This window comes from Heloderma suspectum, chromosome 6, assembly GCF_057233095.1.
Source record: "Heloderma suspectum isolate Gila_16-S chromosome 6, 16-S_ref, whole genome shotgun sequence".
In the NCBI taxonomy this organism is placed as follows: Eukaryota; Metazoa; Chordata; class Lepidosauria; order Squamata; family Helodermatidae; genus Heloderma; species Heloderma suspectum.
The window spans coordinates 54,729,718-54,748,459 of NC_139463.1; the positions used below are offsets into that span (position 1 = coordinate 54,729,718).

The following is an 18,742-nucleotide window of genomic DNA, read 5'->3' on the forward strand; positions in this document are numbered from 1 at the left end:
CAATCCATCTGTAAGCACCTTGAAAACAATGCAGTGATGACTCGAAGCCAACAGGAATTTGTCAAAAACAAATCCTGCGAGATGATCAAGTAACTGCCCTTGTGGACTGTGGGAATGCTGCAGACATAATAGACTTCGACTTCAGCAAAGCTTTCGACAAAAGTGCCCCATGATATCCTGATGAGCAAACTAACTCAAAGTGGGCTAGATGAAACAATGATCCGGTGGATCCACAGTTGGCTACAGAATCGGACTCACAGAGTGCTTGTAAGTGGGATCTTCTCAAACTGGGGAGAGGTAACGAGTGGGGTACCGCAGGGCTCAGTCCTGGGCCCAGTGCTCTTCCACGTTTTAATTAACGACTTGGAGGAGGAGGTGCAATGAATGCTGATCAGATTTGCAGATGACACAAAATTGGGCGGGGTAGCTAATACCTTGGAAGACAGAAACAAAATGCAAAGTGACTGGAGAACTGGGCAGAAAACAACAGAATTAACTTTAAAGGGATAAATGCCAAGTTCTGCACTAGGAAAAAGAAACCAAATGCACAGTTACAAGATGGGGGATATGTGGCTCAACAGCACTACGCGAGAAGGATCTTGGAATTGTTGTCGATCCCAAGCTGAAGATGAGCCAGCGATGTGATGTGGCCGCAAAAAAGGCCAATGCTGTTTTGGGCTGCATTAATAGAAGCATAGCTTCCAAATCCCGGGAAGTGCTAGCTCCCCTCTACTCAGCACTGGTTAGGCCTCATCTGGAGTACTTTGTCTATTTCTGGGCACTGCACTTTAATAAGAATGCAGACAAACTGGAGAGGGTTCAGAGGAGGGCAACAAAGATGATCAGGGGACTGGAAACAAAGCCCTATGAGGGGGGAAAGAACTGGGCATGTTTAGCCTTGAGAAGAGAAGACTGAGGGGAGATAGGATAGCACTCTTCAACTACTTGAAAGGTTGTCACAGAGAGGAAAGCCAGGATCATCCCAGAGTGCAGGACTCAATGGGCTCAAGTGACAGGAAGCCAGATTCCGGCTGAACCTCAGGAAAAGCTTCCTGACTGTTAGAGCAATATGACAATGGAACCAATGACCTAGGGAGGTAGTGGGCTCTCCCACACTGGAGGCATTCAAGACGAGGCTGGACAGCCAGGGTCAGGGATGCTCTGACTTGGATTCCTGCATTGAGCAGGGGGTTGGACTCAATGGCCTTGTAGGCCCCTTCCAACCCTACTATTCTATGATTGAGAAACGTCCAACTTCGTTGCATTCAGATGTAGTTTCCATGAATGTTGGGCATTAAAACAAAATGTGTAAGTATTTAAAATCATTATGTTGCTCAGTGGGCTGATTATTATACTATTAAGGATCAAATGTTCTCTCTTGCAGAATTTACCCACTTCATTCAATTGTTCTACAGCCTAGCTAAAGAAGTCAAAATCACTCCACTGCCATTGGTGTACAATAAGACTGAAAGTATTCAACATCAAGCATTTAAGCAGGAAAATACTCTAGGCTACTCACTTTTTGAACAATATTATGAATATAACAATTAAAGAAGGGGTCAGCAAGCATCCTTGGGACACTCTTCTGTTGGTATATCTTCAGATAATAACCAATTCCTGCCAATTCCCAATACTGTGGTAGATACTGGAATGGAGCATTTGTATTAATAAAGCCTTTTATCAATATTGGTAGCTGATAACTTTTGCCACAAACATTTGTTATCAATCAACATGGCCCAAACCAGAATTAAAGTCAGTAAAAGAAACTATCTCTTTTTCTCCCTCTGTGAGTATTCTTGGATTATATCAGGGGTAGGGAACACCTTCTGAATGGGGACTGAAGAACGTACACACTCACCCCTCCTGAGAGTGCTTGTCAATGATTCTTCATCAAACTGCAGGAAGGTATTGAGTGGGATGTCACAGGACTCGTTCCTGGGCCCTGTACTCTTCAACATTTTTATTAATGACTTGGAGGAAGAGGTAGTGGGAATGCTTATTATATATATGGATTGAACAAAATTGGGTGAGCGAATACCTTAGAAGACAGAAACAATATGTAAATGGATCTCGATAGGTTAGAAAACTGGGCAGAAAATAACAGAATTATATTCAATAGAGACAAGTGCAAAGTTCGTCCTTTAGGAAAATAAATCAGATGCACAGGTATAAGATAGGGGACACCTGGCTTGGCAATAGTACATGTGAGAAGGATCTTGGAGTTGTAGTCGATCACAAGCTGAATATGAGTCAGCAGTGTGATGTGGCTGCAAAAAAGGCAAATGCAATTTTAGGTGTCATCTACAGAAGTATCGTTTCAAAATCAGAGGATGTAATAGCTGCTCTCTAATCTGCACTGGTCAGACCTCACCTTTGAATATTGTGTCCAGGTCTGGATATCTCACTTCAAGAAGGATTCAAATAAATTGGAATGAGTTCAGAGATGATTAAAGGATTAGAAAGTAAGTTATGTGAGGAAAGACTGGAGGACCTGGGTATGTTTAGCCTTGAGAAGAGGAGACTTCCAGATACCTAAAGGGTTGTCAACACAAAAGAAGGCTGCAACTTGTTCTCTGTCATCCAAGACTGTAGGATGTGAAACAACAAGATTAAGTTACAAGAAGGCAGATTTCGGCTGAACATCAGGAGAAACTTCCTAACAGCCCGAGCAGTCAGACAATGGAGCTAACTGCCTAGGGATGTGGTGGGCTCTCCATCCCAGGAAAGACTGGAGAGCAATCTGTCAGGTTTGCTTTAAAGTGGATTCCTGCACCGAGCGGGGGTTCAATCCAATGGCAAAAATGGCACCTTCCAACTTTATGGTTCTATGATCCATGAGTGGGATGATGTCAGGGACCATAGCCACACCCCTGATGCCATCCAGTCCCTGGCCGAAATTCTGGCTGGAGTTCTAGCTGGTGTTTCAGCCAGGGACTGGCTCCACCCACCCCTTCAGCCAGGGACACTTCACCTCCCCCACACCTCACCCCATTGGGGAGGACGCGAAGCAGGTAAAGCACTTAGTGTGCTGCTCCCCATCCAGATCGGGAGGATAGGCGCCTTGCTAAGGAAGGGGAATCTCCTAATTATCTCTGATCAGTGATCAGAGGCAATGGGGATTCACTTCTCCAAGCCCCTGGTAAGCTTCCAGGGGGAGGAGGGGAGTGGGTGGGACCTGCAGAGAGTGCCAACACCTCCACAGGCCAGATTAGGCCTGCAGGCCAGATGTTCCCCTTCCCTGGATTTTATAATGCATAACAAAACATTGATCAATCATGGATTTGTCTTTCATGAACCCTGCCTTTTCTTCAGCTATAACTGAACATTTTGCTGCCCACTTCTCCATTTTATAATAAATATATTGAGTATATTTTGGAGAAACTAATCAGACTGATTTGTCTGAAATTCTTAGGGCTTGGGAGCCTTGCTTATGTATGGGCAGATCTACCATTTGAAATTTTTCCATGCTCTTTTATAAAGTTCAGCAGTCTAGCCAAACATGGCTAGTCCCAAAAAAGTCCCCTGAAAGCACTTTTCTAGAAGGGAGAGATTATTTAACAGAGCTTCAGCTATGGGGCAGTATAGAAATGTAATAAATAAACAATTGATTAAATCCTGCCTTTCCACTACAAATAGTGCTCAAGGCTGCAATCAACACTAAAATATTACATGAAATAGAAAATTAAAACAAAAGCAAATCAGTTAATAACACATCAATAAAAAAGAAATAAACAGCACCCACCAGTTAAAATCTACTTTGACAAATGGCTTAAAAGCCCCAAACCTGCCTGAATAAAAACATATCTGCCTGCTGGCCGAAGGACAACCAAGATGGAGCAAGCCTGGCCTCCCAGAGCCTGGGGGCAGTCACCAAGAAGGCCCTCTCATGTTCTCCCCAAACGTGTCTCAGATCCTGGCAGCAGAGGAAGAAGGGCCTCTCCCAAGGATCTTAAAACCTGGCAGGATGTTTCAAGGCCCCCTTTGGGGCAAGATGTAAGAACTGAGAGAGTAACATTGCAGGGGCTATCCAAACAAGTCTTTCTGTTCTCTGTGCAAAAAAAAAAGTAGGCAAAATTCTTCCCTCCTCAGTTTCCTTATTGCTCCAGCCAGTGTCCATCAAACCTCCCTTGCTTAATTTGTTTAACAGAGCAGGAGATAATGGAGGCTACTGCAAGGGCTCTTGTGGTATAGCATCAAAGTTTTCAAGAGAGTCGGAATGGAATGTCAGCCATTCATATCTGCATCTAGAACCATTTTACTGCTTGGAAAAGTCAAAATGACAGTCATCTATTCCAAAACATTTGCTTTCAAGTGAGGGCCTCTCCCCACCCACTACAGTTTTAAGGCTTCTAAATATTCTGTCTCTTTAAATAGGAGCCATCTTTTGTTGAATTGTTCTTATAAACTGCTTGGTTCTGAAATGGTTTCATTATTGCAGATGGTACAGTTGTATGCTCGGAAAGAAGTGCAGCTTGGCACCACTGAAAGAGGAGCTTCGCATCCACAGAGTAAGTACTTCTCTATACACTGCTCTTACTTAACATTTGTAGCTGCGTAGTCACTTGTATAAAATGCATTTCTGTGATACGCTTTCTGCTGAGAAATATATACATTTATATTGCGCCTTTTCATCCACTGAACTCAAAGTAATTTAGAGATCCCAAGGGGACCCCCATCCAGAGGCCAGCCAGACTCAGACTAGCCTAGCTGCAGCAAGGTCACTGTATCTTGTGCTTTGGGGTCTGGTCTGGTCTTCTTCAGGCCATTCTGTGGTTTTGCACCTGCCGAGACTACTGCATATGTAGATCCAGCCCCATTTAGCTCCATGTGGTCAGGGCAGGAAGCTGCTTGGGAGGAAAGGTCTAGACTCTACAACATAGGCAGGCAACCTTTTTGCCCTCAAGCACCACGTGCAGTAGTAGGTTACAGGAAGCTAGATTTCAGCTGAACATCAGGAAAAACTTCCTGACTGTTAGAGCAATACGACAATGGAACCAATTCCCTGGGGAGGTGGTGGGCTCTCCCACACTGGAGGCGTTCAAGACGAGGCTGGACAGCCATCTGCCCGGGATGTTCTGACCTGGATACCTGCATTGAGCAGGGGTTGGACTCAATGGCCTTGTAGGCCCCTTCCAACCCTACAATTCTATGATTCTATGATTCTAGGTGCTGGGTCAGGGGGAAATTTGGTGTGAGCTTGGGCATGTGCTCCTGCCCAGGCCACACTGGAACCTCCCAGAACTGCATATGGACCACGGGTTGTCCACACAGTCTTTCATGCTTGGTAAAATGCCTTAATATGAAACTAAGAGAATATAATATCAACGTGGGATGTTTGGGGATCTTGCCTCAAATGGCTCTGAAGCTAATGACGGTACTGGAGAAAATAACTTTCAGAACACTGGCACAACCTAAGGTATGCATGCTGATTTTCTTTGTGCAGGTACCTAAAGTCACCCACACGGAATTCTGTCAAGGCCGTACCATGAGATGGGCACTGGCTTGGAGCTTCTATGAAAACGTCAGAGTGCCAGTAAGCATCTCTGTGTCTTTTCCTTCCCCTCGTTATCTCGTTGGAGTCTGCATTATGAATCTCCTAGGACACTCCCTTGATAGGTTACAAGATCTCGGGTTTCCAAAGTAGCCTGCTGCGCATGCAAGTTGGGGGTGAAGGGGGTTTTTGTTTGAGAAACACATTCAAATGTTTCCCTGTTTAATGGCATGAATTACTTGAGTGATTCTTCAGATCCCGGCAATGGCTGCTTCTTTACATAAGAGATCATTTCTCAACATGGGGTACTTGATAGAAGGTAATGGACTTGAGCCATGCAAGTTACATTCTCTGTCCTAGAGTGCAACCTTTTAAAATTAATAAATAAACCACTCTTTTGATTATCAGTTTTTTCCCCACTTTGACCAAAGCTTATATTTTGGTCCTTCTGCAGTTTCTTGAGAGCTTACATCAACGATGACAATGAATCTACAGAGTTCTACTGTCAGGTTCAAATGTGCAGAATTTTTTGCTAATTTTGAATTCCTATAAAAAGTCCTTTCAGTTCAATGGTGTGAAATATAAGAATTAAAAACATAAGAAGAGCCATGGGCCATGTTACATTGAATCACATTTGCCATTTTAATGCCCATTTCCCCAGTTCAGAGGGTTCCTTTTGAAAATCTTTGCAGTCCCTTTGCCTGTTAACCCCCCTAAATAATGTGGTGTTATCACATGCCTCACTTAATTCCAGATCATTTATAAACAAATCAAAAAGCGTGAATCCCAATACAGATCCTTATGGGCCCCTGCTGTTTACATCCCTCCATTGCAAGGACTGACTATTTCTACTCTCTGCTTTCTGTTATTTAATGGCTTAACAATCCATAAGAGGACCTCTCCTCTTTTTCCATGACTGCCAAGTTTGTTCAGTAGTCTTTGGTGAAGGACTTTGTAAAAAGACTTTTGGAAGTCCAAGTAAACAATGTTTATTGGATCACCTCTGTCCACATATTTATTGACACTCTCAAAGAACCCTAAAAGATAAGTGAGACAAGATGGCTTAAGTGAGACAAGATTCCTTTGTGGAAGCCATCTTAATTCTTTTCCAGCAGGACTTGTCTTTCCATATGCTTACTAATTTTATCTTTAATAATGCTTTCCACCAATTTACCTGGAACAGAAGTTAAGGTAACTGGTCTTTAATTATCTAGATCCCCCAGATCACATTTTTCAAAAAAAATTGGTGTTATATTTGCCACTGTCCAGTCCTCTGGTACAGAGGCTGAGCTAAGGGACATGTTACATATTTTTGTTAGAAGATTTGCAATTTCACATCTATGTTCTTTAAGAACTCTTGGGTGGATAGCATCAGGACCCAGTGATTTGTCATCATGATCTAAAAGTTCATGTCTTCTTGCCATAATTTGCCTTAACTCCTCAGATTCCCTTCCCGAAAATACTAATTCAGTTACAGGTATCTGCCCTGTGTCTTCGGCAGTGAAGACAGATGAAAAGAACTAATTCAGCTTTTCTGCAGTCATCTGAACCTCCTTTAGTACTTCTTTAACTCTGTCATCCTCCAACAATACATTTGGCTCCTTAGCCAGTTTCTAGTCAATTCTTTATTTTTGGCTTGATGTTTATTTTATTTGTCCCTGCCTTTCTACCCAAAAATGGCACTCAGGGTGGCTAATGGCATACAAAGAGGCTGTGTTATTAGCAATATGCTCCTCAAAGTCCTTTTTTGCATCACTTGTCTACCTGTATTTCCTTTGCGCAGGTTTGTGTCCCTTTTTGTTTTCATTTGGGCAAGTTTCTGAAGGAAGCTTTCTTTTCTCCAAGAGCTTCCTTGGCCCTGCTCAGTAACCATGCTGGTGATGTCTTGGGCTTAGCGCTACCTTTCCTGACCTGCACTGTACAACTATACATTCTAGCTGATCTTCTACTATTGTGGTTTTCATCGAATCATAGAATAGTAGGGTTGGAAGGGGCCTACAAGACCACCGAGTCCAACCCTCTGCTCAATGCAGGAATCCAAGTCAGAGAATCCCTGACAGATGGCTGTCCAGCCTCGTCTTGAATGCCTCCAGTGTGGGAGAGCCCACCACCTCCTTAGGTCATTGGTTCCATTGTCGTATTGCTCTGTCAGGAAGCTTTTCCTGAGGTTTAGCCGGAATCTGGCTTCCTTTAACTTGAGCCCATTATTCCGTGTCCTGCACTCTGGGATGATCGAGAAGAGATCCTGGCCTTCCTCTCTGTGACAACCTTTCAAGTCCTTGAAGAGCGCTATCCTATCTCCCCTCAGTCTTCTCTTCTCAAGGCTAAACATGCCCAGTTCTTTCAGTCTCTCCTCACAGGGCTTTGTTTCCAGTCCGCTGATCACCTTTGTTTCCCTCCTCTGAACCCCTCCAGCTTGTCTGCATCCTTCTTAAAATGTGGTCCCCAGAACTGGACAGAGTACTCCAGATGAGGCCTAACCAGTGCTGAGTAGAGGGGAACTAGTACTTCAAGGGGAGGGGGGAGTCAAGAGGGTTAAATCTCTCTAAAATGCTTGGAGCTTTTGAGTAACCTCCAAGCATTTTAGAAAGATTTAACCCTCTTGACTCCCCCGTTTAACTTCCTTTTCACCAGTTCCCTCATTGTAGAGAAGTTTCCTCTTTTGAAGTCGAATGTGACTGTGCTGGACTTCCTGGGCAATTTTCCACTTCAATCTAAATCCAATTTATGATTTAATTTTTGGTCAGAATGCAGAACTTCAAGCCCAGGGGCCAAATCCAACTCCCGGGAGCTCCAGGGAGCTCCAGGATATCCCCGACAGCCATGCCCCCAACAACTCACAGTTTTGTGATCTCCCAGCTGTTGTGCCGGTTTACCCCCACTCTAGAAGGCTGATGTGGCGCTCCAGCTCTTAGTCACTGGCAGCGAGTGCTTGACGCCCCCGTACGCTTGGTGCTTTGGCCCCGCCCCCTTTGTGTTCCACCCCGGAAAGCAGGCAGCCCCCTCAGACCCCTCCCAAATGCAGCTGGGCCCTTAGGCTGGGCCTTGAGGCTCGGCACTGCGGCCACCGCTTCCAGGTGGTTCAGCAACACTCGCGTCTCATGCAAGGCCCTGGGCTGCGCCACTCGCACGCGAGTCCAGGGCCGCTTCCCCTCTGGCTAGCTCCTTTGCCAGCTGTTCTCAGGCACAATCGTTTCGGGTACCCAGAAACATAAACTCTTTGTCACAACTGGAGTATGCCTTTATCCAGTCAAAGTGAGGGTAATTGAAGTCACTCCTTGCTACAAGGCTTCCTCGTTTGGACACCTCCCTGATTTCATTCTCCATCTCAGAATTGCACTCAGCGTTTTGACCAGGCGATGGTAGCATGCTCCAGTCCTAAATTACTGTTGGAGCCGAGTATTGTCACCCGTGGTGGTCCTGGGGAGGAGACCGCCCTCTTTAAGATTTCCAGTTTGCTTGACGTTATGCCCTGTTGCCACATGTGCTCCTCTAAGATACATGTACAAAACTGTGCATGTTCTGAGGATATGCATTCGTTAAGAGACCTTTTAACCCTCGCAACAGGGCGCTTGGTAGGAGGACCAGAGGATTCACACACACACTGGCTTCTTCAAGAACAGGGGAATCTGTTAAGCGCAATCAAGAATTTAACGTGTACACTCATTCATCGGGGAAATAGAGTGTGGATGAGTCAGAACAAGCAGAAACATACCTCAACATGCAAAAAACCTCAGCAGACGTGGAGAGAACCAGATTGTGGGGAAATCAGCTTAGTTCTCTTGGCTGAATCCTAAGCGGTCAGACTATAGGCAGTCTGAGCAAAAGTGTGATGGAGTGGAGTAACAGAACAGCAGTGTCCCATGTCTCTTGACGGTGCTCTCTCTCTCTGGGCTTGTCTGAGGCCAGCAAAGGCAGTCTTGTCTATCTGGGCTTGTCTACGGGACTCAGAGTTTTTCATGCTTCAAAAAGTAGATGAGATCCTGCCAACTGTGAGAAGAAGGCCCAAAATGGTTTCAGTGGTGTGGTCCCAGGATGGTACAGGTCCAACAGCTATGAATGGAACTGAGTTAGTTAGTTGGGATAGCAAGGCACAGACAGTCCCAGTGATTTCAGCAAAAGGGGCCTGCCAAGGGTGGCCAAGCTTCCTCTGGGGAGTAAGGAACCACGAGGGCTTGAAGCCCTGGTTTTTTCTACTGTTTCAGCAAAAGCTTAAGAGACGTAAAGGGTGTCATACTTGACATAATAAAGCCACCAAGAAGTTACGGGACAATTCCAAGGTGGCAACAATAGCCATTCTGGGCTGAAGCAATATGATTGTGATAACTCTTAGCCAGAGTCGTTACAGATGCAAAAAGGGCAATTTAGGATGGGCAAATGCAATCAAGAAAGCATGGAGCCTTTACCTTTAAAAAACTGACCATTCCAAAAAGTTAAGAAATTCCGGGTCTTACACCTGGACCATGACTTGATTTTGCTTTGGGGGAAATCACATTAGAGCTGGCATATGCATGCATAATAACATTATGCTTATCCAAAGGCTACTGAATATTTGCAGTTCTGGTTAAATTTGGTTTTGCTACACTTAATCTTGCACATGTGACCTGCAGAGCTATGAAGCAAGATCCCTTCACTGTCATTTTCCCCATCTTGTCTCAGACTCGGATTTCTTAAAAGTAACCACAACCATTGTTGCCAACTCTCTCAGGAGCCTACAGTGCCTGCCCTACCATCAAACAGCCTGGGACACCATAGCACATCCTGAGTACTAAATTACTTTGGAGCCTGATATTATCACCTACAGTGCCATGGACTAGTCTGCTTGACAGTAAACCTCTTTGTTGTACAGAATGACACCATCTCCAGTACAGCCTTCCCGGCCCTTCCTATAGATTTTGTATCCAGAGTTGACTGTATTCCACTGGTTCTCTCTATTCTACCATGTTTCCATTATGCCCACTGTACCTAAATTCTCTCATAAATGCAAAGTTCTGCACCTAGGAAAAAGAAACCAAATGCACAGTTACAAGATGGGGGATACGTGGCTCAACAGCACTACAAGCGAGAAGCATCTTGGAGTTGTTGTCAATCACAAGCTGAAGATGAGCCAACAGTGTGATGTGGCTGCAAAAAAGGCAAATGCTATTTTGGGCTACATTAATAGAAGCATAGCTTCCAAATCCCGGGAAGTACTAGTTCCCCTCTACTCAGCACTGGTTAGGCCTCATCTGGAGTACTGTGTCCATTTCTGGGCATTGCACTTTAAGAAGGATGCAGACAAGCTGGAGAAGGTTCAGAGGAAGGCAACAAAGATGATCAGGGGACTGGAAAGAAAGCCCTATGAGGAGAGACTGAAAGAACTGGGCATGTTTAGCTTTGAGAAGAGAAGACTGAGGGAAGATAGGATAGGGCTTTTCAAGTCCTTGAAAGGGTGTCACAGGGAGGAAGGCCAGGATCTCTTCTCGATCATCCCAGAATGCAGGACACGGAATAATGGGCTCAAGTGACAGGAAGCCAGATTCTGGCTGAACCTCAGGAAAAGCTTCCTGACTGTTAGAGCAATATGACAATGGAACCAATTCCCTAGGGAGGTGGTGGGCTCTCCCACACTGGAGGCATTCAAGATGAGGCTGGACAGCCATCTGTCGGGGATGCTCTGACTTGGATTCCTGCACTGAGCAGGGGGTTGGACTCGATGGTCTTACAGGCCCCTTCCAACCCTACTATTCTCTGATTCTATGATTAAGACCAAGACCCTTACTTCTTGGCTTGGGAGCTTCTAGCATTCACATAGAAACACCAACACATGGTGTCCCTCTCCAGATGTCTCTTATACGTGCATTTTCCCCTGTAGCCCTTAGGCCTCTCTGACTGGCTATCATGTTTTCCCATATGCTCATGGCCTATTTCCATCCTATCCCTTTTTGGGCAGTCAGAAACCTTTTCACTTTCATCCCCTAAGGGTGATTCAACCCAAACTGGATGCTGCCCAGCTCCTCTCCAGAATCCCTCTGCAATCAAGGGTTATGTCAAGCAGCTTGAGCATTTCTCTGCACTTTGAACAAATTCACATAGTTTTTGGATTTCCTTGTGCAGATAATTTAGAAGTTAAACCAAGTTGGTGTTCTGTATATCCTTTATTTATTACTTTTGTTGTTACAGTGCAGTTTAATTGCAGATGTTCATAAACAATTTAACCTTATTTATAATTACCTACACACAGTATTTTCTTAGACCATTCTTGTTCTATGAAAGATTGAATAAACAATTAGCAGCAATTATTTACATTGTTTACTATTGGAATAATAACCCATTTTTATTGAACATCACTTTGTCTTCCTCCCTTGCCTTTCGTGTAATTGTTTATTTAGCCATAATTTCATATTCATGCAACTTATTCCCCCATTTCTGTCACTTTGGGGTTTTTCTTTCTTTCCAGTACTTAGTATAAATCATGCTAGCTGCTGTTTCTGTGCTCTGGAGAGTTCTTGCCTTAGATCCTAAGATAACTTAAGGCACTTCACAGAAGGAAAGCGTCCCGTCCCTGCCTCCCCCATAGCCCCATGCATTGTAGCCTCTCCAGAGAGTTGCAGGCTTCTGAACAATGTGGGCTGAGGCACAGTGGGAAGTGCTACTGGGGAGCGGTGGGAGACTTCCTTCGGCAGACCTTCATGCATAGAATCAGAGAACAATTGGGTTGGAGGGGCCCACAAGGCCATCGAGCCCAACCCCCTGCTCAATGCAGGAATCCGAGTCAGAGCATCCCTGACAGGTGGCTGTCCAGCCTTGTCTTGAATGCCTCCAGTGTGGGAGAGCCCACCACCTCCCTAGGTAACTGGTTCCATTGTCGTGTTGCTCTGACAGTCAGGAAGCTTTTCCTGATGTTCAGCCGGGATCTGGCTTGTACCTTGAGCCCATTATTCCATGTCCTGCGCTCTGGGATGATGGAGAAGAGATCCTGGCCTTCCTCTCTGTGACAACCTTTCAGTTACTTGAAGAGCACTGTCATATCTCCCCTCAGCCTTCTCTTCTCAAGGCTAAACATGCCCAGTTCCTTCAGTCTCTCCTCATTTGTTTCCAGTCCCCTGATCACCTTCGTTGCCCTCCTCTGAACCCTCTCCAGCTTGTCTACATCCTTCTTAAAGTGTGGCACCCAGAACTGGACACAGCACTCCAGATGAAGCCTCACCAGTGCATGATTTTGGACAGTTCTCCCCTCCATCAGCAACCCCTGCACCCCATCCCATATTGTTCAGGAGGGTTCCCCAACCCTCCAGAGAGACCTTTGGGGGAGCAGGTGGCTGCATGGTTGAGGACGGTCTTTTCTTCCAAGTTCCTTAAGTTAAGTTAGGATCCAAGACCTTGACACTAGTTATTTACGCATTCTGTATTCACAATCCTGAATGCTGGCATAGTTTTGTTAGTATTTGTTTGAATTCTAATTATTCCATTCAACTTGGAGCATCTGTATGTCTCTTCATTCCCACTCAGTCACCTCCTTCAAAGAAAAGAAAACTTGAAAAACCTCGGAAACCAATTACATTCCTAGTCTTGGCATCTACAACCAAAGAGTTAGCTACCAAAGCGTCATCTGTGGGAATAGATGCTGTTGAAGGGGTGGCAGTTGTTGCAGCATGGATCAGAAAACTTCTTACAGACCTGAAGGTATAATCGCCATAATATTTCCTATTTGGATGTGATTCCACTTCAGAAAATGGCAAATGACCTAATAGATTCACACTAAAGTTCTGTGTGTTTGCTTCAATAGGTTCAGTATAAAAATCTTCCCTGTGGAAAAGATGAAGTCAGCTTGTTTCTAACTGCTCTAGAAAACTCCTGGATTCATTTAAGGAGAAAAAAGAGGGATAGAGTCAGACAACTACGGGAACTTCCTCGAGCATCTGTAGATTTCCTGCAAGCCACAGAAGAAAAGAACCAGAAAAATTCAAGTAACGCCATAGTGTGTGAAGGAAACAAGGGTGAAGCCACTGAAAATGCATCTGTGGCACTTCATCATGACCCTGAATCACCAGAGGGTGATGGACTTAATAGCACACCCGCCATTAAAGAGAGAGACATCCAGGAACACACTGAAGAAAACAGCAGAGAAGAATCCGGACTTGTTTTAGCAGGATTGAAAGATTCCAGTAATGGAAAGGAGTCCAGGTTCTTGGTCAGTGATAGTCAAGCTGTTGAGACTGGCCAGAGTGCCAACACGTCAAGTGAATGGTTCCTTTTCAAGTGTGTGTTAATCGTGAAGAAAGAAGGGCTCGATTCCTTAATAGAAATGCACTGGATTGAGGGACAGAATAGAGACTTAATGAACCAGCTGTGTACCTATCTGAAAAACCAAATGTTCCGGTTGGTCACAACTTAAGGAAATATGGGAGTGAGAGAGATTACATTAGTTTTATTTTGGTAGTCTTGCTCTTGTGTTTGCCATTTTATGATGGCATTAATATGAAAGGTAACTGTTTTTAAACCCTTTTGGAGTGTGAAGGTCTGGGGATTTATACTAGCTTTTTAAAAACTGGGTTGGAACCAGACTAAGGGAGGTGCATTTCGTTCCCATAAGAATCAGTGGGATTTAAGTCAGGACTAAATTATTTTGATTTCAGTGAGACCTCAGGGCCGCTAACTCAGTCTTGATGTACTCCCTTTGTGTAACAGAATTTGAATTTTTTAGCTGAGCTACATACTTTTAGAAAGCAGCACTGTATCTGCCTTTAAAAAGGTAATGCTATTGTGTATTCTTTCTCTGCTTCTCCATCTGCTCCGAATTTCTCCACAGTAGTTTTCTATGTGAACCCTGCCTCCCTTGACAATTTCCTAGTAAATACTCCTGAATCTTGGATTGCTATTTAAAGAGGTATTTTCCTACATAATGCAGCTCCAGCTTTGAAAGAATGGGGACTGGACAAAGATGCCACTGATGTTCTTTTGCCATAGAATTGTGAAAATCAGTGTCTGTAGTACTCTGATGTATCTTGATGATAAATTATTTTTTTAAAAAACTTTAAAGTTCACGTACAGTGTGAGTGAAACCAGAATGAGTACAGGTTTTCAGTACCTCATCGTTACCGCCAGTGATTTACATCATACAGATGACAAACTAAGGCTGTAATCCTAAAGCCCATTGAACTCATTTACAGTGTTCAGATGACCATGTTTTGGTTTAATAAGGTCTGATATGAATGAGGCTTTTTGCAGCGCACACAAGGCCCTTCATGCAAGGAAGCAAACAAGCCAGGAAGTCTTCCACTAACTATAGTTTCCTCTTTCTTCTGAACCAGGAAACTACAGTTACCAACTTCAGAACAAGCCAGGATCTTAAACCATGTTTTGAAGTTGGCTTAATATCCTGGCTTATTCTGAAGCTGGTGACCACAGTTTTCTGGTCTGGGCAAAATGGGAAACTGTAACTGAAGACGTCCTGGTTTATTTGCGAGCTTGCACAAAGGCACTGTACGTGCAGCCAAAAGGCCCATTCATATCTCAGCTTCTTAAGCCAAAATATGATCTTCTGAAATCATCCAACGAGACTTGCTTCCGTATACCTATGTATAGGAACAGACTGTATATGACTCTCCCAAACCAACTTTTCTGTTATATCTTGTGTGAAATGTTTATCAAATACATGTGCACCAGCTGCAGAAGGTGGAGATTTGTTTTTACAACAACAAGAAAATTTTATAAGGCTTTGTGTTTTTCACCACTGTTTATCTAGCAGTGGTGCAAGAAGCTGATGGAGAAGGCTTCTTGCCTCATTGCTGGGGCTTCTCTATGTTCACAAGCACAATTTTCTACAGCGGTACCCAAAAATGTTCTGAACTGTTAACTGTGAAGTGGAAATAGTACAGAAGCAAGCAAGCCCGGGAATGTTAAATGTCTGCATATCCTTCTGTTCCACTGAACTATTTATGGTTCTTAAATTTTAAGTTTTCAGATTCCTTGCTCTCTCTGCAGGATACAAAATGGTCAGACAAAATCTGAAATTCTAGGGGTTAATATATACCACTAATTAAAGATGGCATTAAAGGCCATAAAAAGAAAGCAAAAATGGAAGGAAATAAGCATTTGATATTTGGGGATTATAATACCTAGATATATTGCAGACTTCGTTAATAGTAATTTTGATCCCTTGATTGTTAAGAATCAGCAAGGTACAGAAAGATGGTTACAGGCTAGGGAGGGTTGCAGCAGTTAAAATTAAGAGATGGCTTTGCATGATTTTTTTCTCTTTTTGGTATTGCCTTTAGATGTTTTTCTTCTTAAGATAAGAACCATGTAAACAAACATAACTTTATCCCAAATTATAAGGTAGCTAGAATTATTCATAAAGTTACTGAGACGTTTGAAGGATGGAAGGAAGTGACAACTTTTTGCAAAATCATCAAGTGACATTATTGACAACCATTAGTCAATGTACACACTCGTACAAAACAATAAACCAGAATTCTGGAAAATCTTGGCTTATTGTTCATGAGCAGCATGCTAGTGCACAATGTCTAATTGTTCTCACACTTCTCCTTCCAATGGGAGTAGCTAAACAAACCAGGAAGTTGCAAGCAAGGACCCCTGTCTTCTCATTCCCAAACAAGCCAGAAATCTTAAATCCAAGAACAAACCCTGGTTTGCAATTCCAGTTCGTTGCGGGAGCAACAAACCAGGAGTTGCTAAACATGTCCTTGCTGGAGATTTCCTGGTTTGTTTAGCTGCACCTGCTGGTGGGAGGAGTCAAGTGCAGAGGACTGGCAGGAGGAGCAGATTGGGCGGAGTGCACCACCATGCTATTTGTGAACAAGCCAGGATTCTTCAGAATTGTTTGCTTATTGTTTGTGTGATCATGGTCACTGTGTGATAGTCTCTAGTGGGAATCAAACATAATGTGGGGATGCCAGGGAAGAGCATTACTGTTAATGGAATGGATGTGGCTTCTAAAATTAAATCAGAGGTTTATGTGGGTTAATGCAATTTGATCACCAGTGCATGGGCACACTTAAACATGTATTGGCACCTGGCATCTCTCTGCTATTAATTGTGAACAATTTTAGAGATGCTAAACAATTACGCAAGGTTAATATCCAGTTGAAACGTCATTTGTTAAGGGTGGAAAACCTAAATTAAGAACGGGAATATTTTGTCGGATCAAGATATGTCTCAAAGGGGGAGTAATTTCCCCAGTATTTACAAATAAAAAGTACCTGCAGAAAATGGCAAGATGTTCAGATATATTTAGACTTCAGGCTACATTTGAATAAATATTATTCTCTCAATTATAAAGGTTCTTGTGTCCAAAATATAAAAGCTGTTGGCTGAAAAGAAAACTAAATAAAAATATCCCCAAATCAATACCAGTAGTCTACAAGATGTTGTACAACACACGTATTCAAATTCATAAGATCCATCAATTTGCTGGAAGTATAATAAGTGATACTAATTTTAAACATAATTGGTGGACATTATTAAAAAGTCCGTATTAAAAAGTCAAGTAGTATTTAATATTACAACATGGGTATTGTATAGAGTAGATTTGACTCGGAGTCAAGCTACCTGACCCTCTGTTTTGGTATGTAATGTAATGCTGCTTTTTAATATTCATATACTTTTTAAAAAAACTGCTGCTGGTTTTTCTGGTAATTCATTATAATCTCACTTATTTCCTCATGCTGTGCTGTCGGCTGGTGCACAATTGTAGCAATTTGCTTCGTTTCTTTGCTCTCTGCTTGCCATCTGGTAGATCATATGTAGCAGCAGCCGTGTCTTCACACGTTGCTGCCATCTGGTAAACAGAGGGCCTGCGCTTGGCTCTTCTTCCACCGACCACAACCCTAGCTGGGCTGCACCACAAGAACAAGCTTTTAAGGTGGAAGCTTTTTCAGGAAAGGTGGACAAATGTTCAAAGGTGCGGCCTTTCTCCTCTGGTGCACCTGCTTGCCTGGGAATTGAAGCTAGGACCAACAGCAGAGAAATTGGCCCAAGCAGTACAGTGTTTACTTTGATTATGAGAAGCAAGAGGATCGACACCTGTGTTCTCCAAGCCTTGTCCACACACCTCTTTCTCTAAGCGTTTGATCTGACTTGGCATAAAGAGAGGAGAAAACACGCTTCCATCCACCCCCTGCCATGGACCTTGAACCCGTGGGCATTAATAGCACTGTGGTCTGATCAACACCTAGTATTTACATATCTTTCAGCTAAACCATTGGCCTCTGGATAGCGTGTGCTGGTAGTTGTGTGAATAAACACCCAGCTTTGTGCAAACTTCAGGAATTTTGCCCACTGTGTATTGAAGCCCATTGTCTGAAATTAACTCATTGCAAATGCCATGTCTAGTATATATAACCATGGTATAATTTCTTTAAATGCTTGCAAGTGTGTTTTGTGCTGTCTCATAAGTAGTGAGTAGTAGTCACATGCAAGATAATCATGTTTGCTGTCAAATTTAAATAGATCCATTGCTAGAATTGATAAATAATTTGAATTAATTGATCAACTAACAGATACTTAGCCAGTGCATGGCCCGTCACTACAAAATAAATGACCAGCAGTCGTGCATCCAGTTTATAAATTGCCCTGTTATTAGCAGAGTACCATTCTCAGAAGCCCTTTGGAATCACCAGCTCCTCTCCTTTGAGTGCCTCTCCATTTTCTATAGCTAGGTCAGCTATGTTATTCCAGAAGTCCTTGCCTGCCTAGGGAGCAGGGTTGTGCACGGACCATTATGCACAGTATGATTTTCCATAGGAGAGTTAATGAAACACCGATGTTTGTCAACGTCACTGTTCAAACAGATGTGCTTGCACATGCAGGTAGGTGTTGCAGGAACATGTGCATGTATTTCTTCTAGCTTCTCCTTTTTGATACCTTGTCCCACTGCAGAATTCTGTGACATGAGCTCTGTAAGAGGGATCTCTTTTCTGAGTTTGTATTTAACTCCTGGGGTTGTATCTTGGCAGTTTCACAATAAAATGTTAAATGTCTTGGGAGTCCTGAAGTAAGAGGATTTTTTGAATATACTGATAAGTGTTTTGTGACCTGTTCCAATTGTTACCAGATGGACATACTGTATATGCCTGACACCCCGGTACAGTGGCAAACAACTCTATTTCACTTGCCAGAAAAACACTTGAGATTCCGTTTGTTTATTTAAAGTATTTTTCATTCACACTTTAGCTCGAAAGGCACTTTAAACAGCAAGGCAGTCCCTGCTGTCAGGCCCACAGTCTAAAAGACATGGCAAAAAAGGGA

The 18,742-nt window shown here is 43.4% G+C and overlaps 1 protein-coding gene across 1 annotated transcript in view; it reads left to right on the forward strand.

Moving 5' to 3' along the window:
- METTL16 (methyltransferase 16, RNA N6-adenosine) overlaps positions 1 to 18,480 on the forward strand; it is a 43,037-nt gene extending 24,557 nt beyond the window's left edge. Inside the window, exons 6-9 of the mRNA XM_084804397.1 lie at positions 4,439 to 4,508; positions 5,444 to 5,533; positions 12,983 to 13,156; positions 13,260 to 18,480. Coding sequence (XP_084660523.1) covers positions 4,439 to 4,508; positions 5,444 to 5,533; positions 12,983 to 13,156; positions 13,260 to 13,868 — 943 coding nt within the window. The 3' untranslated portion in view covers positions 13,869 to 18,480. The remainder of the gene's footprint in view (positions 1 to 4,438; positions 4,509 to 5,443; positions 5,534 to 12,982; positions 13,157 to 13,259) is intronic.
- Positions 18,481 to 18,742: the final 262 nt, after the last annotated feature.